This window comes from Lipotes vexillifer, unplaced genomic scaffold, assembly GCF_000442215.2.
Source record: "Lipotes vexillifer unplaced genomic scaffold, Lipotes_vexillifer_v1.1 scaffold636, whole genome shotgun sequence".
Lineage (NCBI taxonomy): Eukaryota > Metazoa > Chordata > Mammalia > Artiodactyla > Lipotidae > Lipotes > Lipotes vexillifer.
In genome coordinates, this window is record NW_006786547.1 from 387,649 (window position 1) to 396,588 (window position 8,940).

Below are 8,940 nucleotides of genomic sequence, written 5' to 3' on the forward strand. Positions count from 1 at the left end.
CAGCCCGCCCTCCCCCGCCCCGCCCCGGCCAGCAGGGTGGAGCTCGGGCGCAGCCCGCGGGAACCCGACGCACCTGCGCCCCCTGCTGCCTCACCTGTGGAGGGGGCGGGCCGGGCCGACGCCCCCTCTCAGGCTCCGCCCCGGGGTCTCCACCGGGCAGTGTCTCTACACTGCGGGAAGTCTCCAGGATGGGCTTGTGTCGGGGCGGGGAGCGCTTGGCCTGCAGCAGCGGGAGGGAGAGGTGAGGGGTGGGGCTCGATACCCAGGGGCGGATTCGAGGGCAAATCCGGGAGTCTCGGAGAGAGAAGGCCGTGCCTGGCTTAGAGAAGGTGCTGGGCGCCTACTGGCAGGTTAAATATGGGGCTGCTTTAAGGAGGGCGTCAAGGTGAGGCCAGGTTTTTGTCCAGAACAGCTGGGCGAATGGGTGGCATTTTTTTGATGGAGACAACCGGCCTAGATTCAAGTTGTTTGGGGGGTGGGAAAGGGGAGAAATCGTGACCGGCAGAGTCAGAGGTGCCTGTTAGGCACCCAAGTGAACTGGCACTTCTAGGCATGAGTCTGCGGGAGACAAAGGACGAACGATTTGTTAGACCCTTGTTTGTAGATGGTAACTCTATTCAGGACACTGATGACATCAGAAGTGGGGGTGAAAGCCACAGAAAGGTAATCTAGCCCTCCAGCAAAAGAAGAGGGGCCTCACAGGCTGAGGGGTCCACTGGGCCAGGCTGAGGAAAGGCAGCAGCCAGGGAGGGCCTGAGGGCCAGGGGTCTGCAGCAGGCGCCAGGTCTACCTGGTTTACCAGGGATTCTGATGCTTCAGGAGGGAGGGTCTGACTGGCCAGCTTGACACTTTCCTGTCAGGACTGTGCAAACTCCCTGAACAAGGAGTTTGGGGTGCCCATGGGATGGGGGAGGATAGTGGGCAGCCCCCAAAAACAAGTGTCCATGGCAGAAATCAAAAAGGAAGTGTTTGAGGAGGCAGGGAGAGACGCTGTGTTGGCTGCTGCTGAGATGAAGGAGATGGGGGCAGAAAATGGGTGACCTTACCCCAGGTCACACCTGTTTCCCACAATCGCACCCTATAGGGCTCTGCACATCCTTTCCTCTGACCCCCTCTCCCCTCCAGAAGCTCTGCTGGTGTGCCCTCATCCACCATCATCACCACCCTGACTTCGCTTTTCTCTAAACATTCCTTTCCTCGTGCTCTCATGGAGCCCGGGCTTCCCCTGGAGGCTCTAAAGTGTAAATGTTTATTTTCGTACAACCCCTGTACCTCTGGGCCTGCAGGTAGGGTGGATGCTCTCCTGACTCCTTATGACCACTTCCAGACCATTTTCCCCTTTGCCCTAATAGCTGCCAGCCTTAACTCTCATTTTCTCAGAATAATAATTCATTCCCCCCTCCACTCTTGCTGTTACTTTCAAAGCCAAGGCCTGCCCCCCTTATTCTTTGGGGATTTCAGCTCCTGACTCACTCACTGTCATTCTCTCCAGTACCACTTGTGCAGGAATTCTGACTTCAGAATCCACATAGGTTTCCTTCCAACCTCAACCTCCTGGCCTCTATCTTAACATGAACCCAGGATTTGTTTTAATCAGCCATGGTAAGGTGACAGACACAAAGCCAACTGCCTTGAAAGAAGAGTTTAGAACTTACAGTTCCCAAGTGGGGCATGCCACACCGTGCACGGACACACAGGGAAGCGCCAGTGCCATCAGGAACAGGAGGGAGAGGAGAGCTCGGCCAGAGCCTTTACCGTGTTTCCAGTGGGAAGGAGGCAGGGTACGCAAGTTTGAGCAAGTCTAGGATTGGATAGTTTGAATAATTTCAGCGGTCTCTAGTGGTCCAGTACCTGGCCCTGGGTGATTTAGGCAGGGAAATACTGGCCTGGTGTACTGGTGACAGGAGGTGGTTGGGGTGTGGGCTCTGGATCGGTTGGTTTGCACGTGAAAGGTATGTTGGTGGGTGAGTTGTTTGCTGTCTCTAGGAATTAGCCAGCCTGGGAAGGGCAGTGTAAGGCCCTCAAGATGTCAAAGCATCAAAAATCTAGAAAATAAAAAACATGATCAAGGCAGTGCTCATTCCCTTGACTCCTGTCCTCTGAGAACCTTCCCCAGCTGGCTTCAGCAGCCCCTCTTGTGGCTTTAGGTTTGTCTGAACAACGTCACCCAACAACTTCTCTCACCCCTTTCCACTCATGCCGTTACTCCCATCAGCAGGTGGGTTCCACCCCTCCCACTGAATGGGGCTGGCCCCTTGACTTGCTTGAACTGCCAGAGAGAGAGATGCCATGCCAGTTTCAGGCTTTAAGAAGGGCTGGCAGCTTTTGTTTTCATTCCCTGACAGTCCTGAGTTGCCATGTGACAATATCTGGCTACTCCTCTGGAGAGATCACCTAGAGAGAAAGGGAAAGCCTGGACGTAAGAGTCTCAGACTTCTCGCCTCACTCACACATCCTGACTGTGGCTCCGTGAGGGACACTGGCTGTTTCAGCTGTCTATTGTTGCATAACAAACCATCCAAATTTATTACTTACTCTGAAAACTAGGTTGCATTCAGCTGGGAGGCTCTTCTACTCTGTGTGGTATCTGCCTGGGTTAGAATGGCCAAGATGTCCTTTTTGCTGGTGTCTGGCACCTTGACTCGGGTGGCTGGGACAGCTGGGGGCTGCTCAAGTATCCCTGCCCTGAGGCCTCTCCACATGGTTTGCTTGGGGTTCTGCACAGCATGAGCGTCTCCAGGTAGTAAGACTGATTACCTGTGAGCAGGCCCCCAAGAGGGAGGAAGGTAAAGCTGCCAGTCCTCTGGCCTGGGCTTGGAAGTCCCAGAACTTTCTACCAGATTAAGTGCATCAAAACAGTCACAGGGGGCTTCCCTGGTGGCGCAGTGCTTGAGAGTCCGCCTGCCGATGCAGGAGACGCGGGTTCGTGCCCCGTTTCGGGAGGATCCCACATGCCGCGGAGCAACTAAGCCCATGCGCCACAACTACTGAGCCTGCACTCTAGAGCCTGTGAGCTACAACTATTGAGACTGCGTGCCACAACTACTGAAGCCCGCATGTCTAGAGCCCGTGCTCCGCAGCGAGAAGCCACTGCAATGAGAAGCCCACGCACTGCAATGAAGAGTAGCCCCCACTTGCCACAAGTAGAGAAAGCCTGCGCACAGCAACGAAGACCCAACGCAGCCAAAAATAAATTTAAAAAAAAAAAAAAAAACAGTCAAAGGAGGGAGATTCCTGGCAGTCCAGTGGTTAGGACTCAGTGCTCTCACTGCCGTGGGCCAGGTTCAACCACTGGTCAGGGAACTAAGATCCCACAAGCTGCGAAGTGTGGCCAAAAAACCCCCCCCAAAACAGTCACAGGACCAGTGAGGATGGAGCATCACACCTGACAGGGAGGGAAGGAATTGATGGTGAGAATTTGCGACAAATTACCCACCAGCCAATAGCAGAAAAGTCAACCAGCTGAGCCCAATCTCGTCACGGAATAATTAGAAAATCAACAGCTGTTTTAAGCCATTATTATGCAGCCACACATACCTGGAACAGACACTGACACTTAAAAGTGAGATGCTGCCTCAAAATCTACAAACAACAAATGCTGGAGAGGGTGTGGAGAAAAGGGAACCCTCTTGCACTGTTGGTGGGAATGTAAATTGATACAGCCACTATGGAGAACAGTATGGAAGTTCCTTTAAAAACTAAAAATAGAATTACCATATGACCCAGCAATCCCACTACTGGGCATATACCCAGAGAAAACCATAATTCAAAAAGACACATGCACCCCTATGTTCATTGCAGCACTATTTACAATAGCCAGGTCATGGAAGCAACCTAAATGTCCGACGACAGACGAATGGATAAAGAAGATGTGGTACATATATACGATGGAATATTACCTCAGCCATAAAAAGGAACGAAATTGGGTCATTTGTAGAGGCGTGGATGGATCTAGAGACTGTCATACAGAGTGAAGTAAGTTAGAAAGAGAAAAACAAATATCGTATATTAACGCATAGATGTGGAACCTAGAAAAATGGTACAGATGAACTGGTTTGCAGGGCAGAAACAGAGACACAGATGTAGAGAACAAATGTATGGACACCAAGGGGGCAAAGTGGCGGGGGGATGAATTGGGAGATTGGGATTGACATATATACGCTAATATGTATAAAATAGATAACTAATAAGAACTTGCTGTATAAAAAATAAAATTCAAAAATTCAAAAACAAAAAAAAAGTGAGATGCTGCCATCACAAAATTCTGAAATGTGGCCTTGACTTTGGAACCAGGCAGCAGGAGGACCTGGCAGGCAGTAAGGACATTGCTGGTGGAAGCCCGAGAAGGGCGGAGCCCAGTCAGGTATTGGCGGAAAAGTGGGACACCATTGCCTGTGCTAACGGGGAAGGCAGAAAATATATCTAAGGATCTGATTTTCCTGGCAGAAAGCTTAAAGGGCCAACTGGCTTCTTTCAGTCATTTATGCTAAAGTGAAATAAAGAAAAGAGAAATGAACTAAAGAAGTAATGTTCCATGTTCCAGCAGAAGCTGGAGGAACTATTTCAAGCCAGGTCCCACAGCTGGAAGATAAAAACTATTTCTCAGTCTCAGCCTTTCCAGGCAGCAACGGTTCTCAAGGTAAGAAATGGCATCACGGGGAAGATCAAATCCAGGACACTGCAGCAAAACACGACCTCAGGGTTAAAAGAAATCCAAGGGCATGACATATGACCCCTTGTTAAGACCTCTGAAGATTCCCAGGGGACGGGACCCTCAGAGATGCTGTCAGCCATACAGAAGCGCCTCCAGGCATCTTGAGGTCTTTGTGCCACAGCACGTGGCTCGACGTCCACAGCAGAAAGGAGCCGCTCAAAGATATTTGCAGTGTAGCTTCTGTCTAATAAAATGTGTTATAATTTGATACCTAGAAAATCCACAAAGTTTTTTTTAGGGGTTGTATTTGCTTGAACTACAATGGACAAAGTTCAAAATAAAAGAGGCCTCTGGGCTCTCAACTGTCTCCAGGCAAGAAGCAGGCTGAGGAAGCTACTCAGCAGCAAACAGGGCCCATTTCCCATGGAAAAGGGAGGATGACCAAGCATGCAGGGCCAAGAGGCAGAGGGAGAAGCCACTGGGAGCCATAAAAAAGGGTGGGTGCGTTAGGGAACCACTTGCCGGGAGCAGACAAGCCTTTAAAGGAACACTGTGACAGCTGTCTGCTGGATTTCAACATTGCTGTGCACCTGTGGCTACAGGGGGCACACCCCCTTTTCCTTTTTGAATCGGGTGTCTATTCACTTATCCTGTGCTTCCCCTTGGAACGTTGGGTCTTGGGGGGCAGACAACTTGCCTCTGGCCTTGTTGCACATCATAAGCCAAGAGCCATGGTGAGGTGGTGGTTCTAGGGTCTTCACGTGGGAGGAGCATGAATCATTAGGGGTCAGAGGGTGGACGGGTGGGGGGCAGCCTGTTCCACTGGTAGCCCCCACAACGCGCCACACTTTCAGGACTCATGCTCTTGTGCACACCCCTCCCACACGGACTCCAAGCTCGCCTGCATGACTTGCTTTGGCCAGTGGGATACTAGCAGGTGTGATTCAAGCAGAGGCCCACTGGGACCTGTCACTTAGAGCAGAGCCTCCACATGGTAAGCAGTCCAGCTCTCCTGCATGGATAATGGTACACCACACCCAGGGTCACATGGAAGAAAATGAGGTGCTCCGGGCAAATTCCCAGCTGAGTCCAACAGAAGGAGGTATCCGGCTGACACAGTGGGGAACAGAAGATGCCCAGTCAGTCACAGAATTGTGCAAAATAATAAGTTGATGTGGTTTTAAGCCATGAAGTTTGGGGGGGTGGGATTGTCACAGATCAGCAGGTAACAGAGACACGATCACCCCTAGCACCTGCAGCCCCTTGCAAAAGTCTCTGAAGCACTTCCCGTCCTCGCTCACTCCCTCTATCAGCAATCCTTTGAACCCACTAGGACCTCCAACCCTCGGATCTGCCCCCTCTGGTGTCCTCTCTTCTTTACTTGCTGAGCTCAGATGCCCCGGGCAAGCATCCCTCTCTTAGCTCGCTCTCTCTCGCCCTCACCTCACCGCACTCGCCCAGCATAACCACAGTCTTGGCTGAATCCAGCTCTTCTTGCTCCTTGCCTCCTCGGGAGCAGCCTGAATAGGCTGGAGGAAAACACACAGTCACACGGATGGGTCCCCTTGACACTGCTGGGCCACCCTACTGTCTTTTCCTAGTTCCCTCCTGGTCCTCTCTCCTTGGACCACACTCCCTTCTCACCTTCAACTGATGGCCTCGTTCTCATCAGAAGAGAACCCCCCAGATTCCTACACCCACATCCACTCACCTCTCAGACTCCTCTTCAAGCTGTGGCTGAGCTGAACCACCCAGGCTCCTGTCAGAGGCCAGCCCCCGCCCTCCCCTCTCAGGCAATTGCCTCACCTCTTTCTCCTCCATGGGCTCATTCCCGCTGGTGGACAACATGCTGCTTCCTTTCCCACTATAAAACCAACACTCTCTCTGGACTTGCCTTTTCTTTCTCGCTTTGGCCGTTTCTCTGCTCCTTTTCAGCCAGAACACCCCAGAAGAGTTGTCAGTCTCAAGGTTTCCAAGCCTCTCCTTCCACTCCCCCTTAGCCCGTTCAGTTGGGCTTATTCCTCCATCACTTACTTGTCAAGGTGACCAGTGCCCTCGTGCTGCGTGCTCTATTGACTAATTCCCAGTGCCCACTGACCAGGACCTCTCAGCAGCATCAGAGAAGGCTGATCCCTCCCGCTCACTCTAGCACTGTCTTCACTTGGCTCCTGGCCCACTGCCCTCTCCTGGTTTCCCTCATACCTGACATCCTCATGCTCTTTACCAGCTCCTTCTCTTCTCAAATACTCTCTTAGTATGAGAGTACCCAGGGCTCAATCTTCCTCTCTTTTTCTCTATTTGCATTTCCTCCCATGGTGAGCTCATCCAGCTGTATGGCTTTAAATATGACAAGTATGCTAATGAATGCCAAATCTGTACCCCAGGCTGGATACCTCCCTGAACGCCATATTCACATATTCAACTGCCTTATAACCTTAACGTGCAACCTGAGGGAGAAATACATTTTTATTTTGCTAAGCTGCTGAGAATTGAGGGATGTTGGTTACTGCAGCATAACCAGGGCTATCCTGACTGCTACAGAACACTGCCACCACAGGTGTCCCAACATCATCGTTTCTTGGGTGGGTGCTTGCATTAGCTTCCTAAACAGCCTGCCTGCTTCCACTCTTTCTGGCATTGTCTCCATCAGCCAGTGTGATGCACTGAATAGCTATTCCTCTGCTCCAATCCTCCAGTGGCTCAATTTTCTGAGTGTGAAAGTCAAAGTCCTCACGAGAGGCTGCATGACCCTCTTCCCATCCTCCACCTCTCTGGCCTTGTCCCCTGTTGCTCTCATGCACTCCTTTGCTCTCGGTGGCCACCTCCACTTTTCAGACACACCGAATGTGTTCCCAGTTTATGGCCTTGGCACTGGCTCTTCTCTCTGCTGGAGATGCTCTTCCCCTAGAGCCCACATGGCTCACTCCTCCTCCTCCTCCCAGTTTGTTCAAATTACTTGGCAATGAGGCCTACCCCGCCCACCACCTTTCCTGGATCCCCAACTCCCTAATGCTGATCTACTTGTTTCCCCACAGCACTGATCACTTTTTAACATGGCATATAACTCACACGTCACGGGCCTTTTCTGCCTCCCTCGCTAGAACAGGGGTTTTCAATTTGTTGGGTGCACCGGTGTAGAGTGGTTTCATCGGGCGCTGGGGGTGAGAGCCCGCTGGAGTGGTTGTCAGGAGACAGGTAAAGCCCCGCCAAAGTCCTCAGCCCTTGGAGTTCCTGTTCAGGAAGGACCTGGCCCAGGCTGTTCAGCGCCCCGGCTCGAAGCCCAGGGAAGGCTGGTGTAGCCCGAGGATGGGGTATAGCGGCGGTCTCCAACCTTTTTGGCACCAGGGACCAGTTTCGTGGAAGACAGTTTTTCCACAGACCGAGGGCGGGGGCGGGGGCGGATGGAGGGGGCGTGTTCAGGCGGTAATGCGAGCGATAGGGAGCGGCAGATGAAGCTTCGCTCTCTCGCCCACTGCTCACCTCCTGCTGTGCACCCAGGCCGCGAACTGGTACCGGTTCTGGGCTACAGGGTCCTGATCCGGGCCCCTGTGTGGAGGCGGCCAGGGAGGAGGAGGGCGGGCCTGTGGCACTGGACCCAGCCCCTACGCCACAGTGGCCCCTGGGCTCCGGGTCCCTGTCCCCACTCCGGCCTCCTGCCCGCTGTCCGAGGAAGGGGGACGGTTTACCGGCAGCCGCAGCCAGTCCCGCAGGGACCCCGACCTGCAGAGCCCGGAAGGCCCGGGGCGCGGAGCCAGGCCGCCCTCCTTGAAGGGCGGGGGCCGGGTCGGGGTCGCGGGGGCGAGGGCGGAGGCCGGGTCGGTGTCGGGGTAGGGGGTCGGGGCTGGGAGCCTCTAGGGTGGCGTCCCGCACAAAGCTTCCCGCGAAACTGACGTTGCGCCGGGCGGCCGCGCAGGCACCGCCCCCGACCGCGCCCCTCCCCCGCGCTGGCCCAGCTCCTCAGCGCGCCGGCGCACTCGCCCTCCTGCCATTGGCTGCGTCGTGGCGGCGCGCGCCGGCCGGCGCACTGCGCGCCCCACCATTGGCCGGGCGGCGGCGCGCGGGGGTGTGTCCGCATCGAGCTCCGCCCCTGGCCCCCGCTCGCTGAGGTGCGCGCGGCGGCGGCGGCGGCGGCGGCGGCGGCGGCGGCGGCGGCGGCGGCGGCGGCGGCGGCGGCGGCGGCGCGTGGCAGGTCCGGCGGGCGCCAGGAGGCGGCGGCCCGACCCCGGCCCAGCCTCGTCCCGCCCGCCCGCCCGCCCGGCCCCGATCCAGACCCCGACTCATCCGAC

General features: G+C 54.6%; 2 protein-coding genes across 2 annotated transcripts in view; one reads left to right on the forward strand and one right to left on the reverse strand.

The window, feature by feature from the left end:
- The window catches only part of ARRDC1 (arrestin domain containing 1), a 13,928-nt gene extending 7,426 nt beyond the window's left edge, over positions 1-6,502 (reverse strand). The window contains exons 1-5 of the mRNA XM_007458995.1: positions 6,461-6,502; positions 6,366-6,396; positions 6,098-6,183; positions 263-340; positions 95-220 (exon numbers count right to left, since the gene is read on the reverse strand). Of these exons, the coding sequence (XP_007459057.1) occupies positions 95-220; positions 263-340; positions 6,098-6,183; positions 6,366-6,396; positions 6,461-6,502 (363 nt within the window). The remainder of the gene's footprint in view (positions 1-94; positions 221-262; positions 341-6,097; positions 6,184-6,365; positions 6,397-6,460) is intronic.
- A 1,458-nt stretch (positions 6,503-7,960) lies between these two features.
- Positions 7,961-8,940, forward strand: part of ZMYND19 (zinc finger MYND-type containing 19) — a 9,127-nt gene continuing 8,147 nt past the window's right edge. The window contains exons 1-4 of the mRNA XM_007458996.1: positions 7,961-7,965; positions 8,153-8,163; positions 8,268-8,481; positions 8,608-8,717. Of these exons, the coding sequence (XP_007459058.1) occupies positions 7,961-7,965; positions 8,153-8,163; positions 8,268-8,481; positions 8,608-8,717 (340 nt within the window). The remainder of the gene's footprint in view (positions 7,966-8,152; positions 8,164-8,267; positions 8,482-8,607; positions 8,718-8,940) is intronic.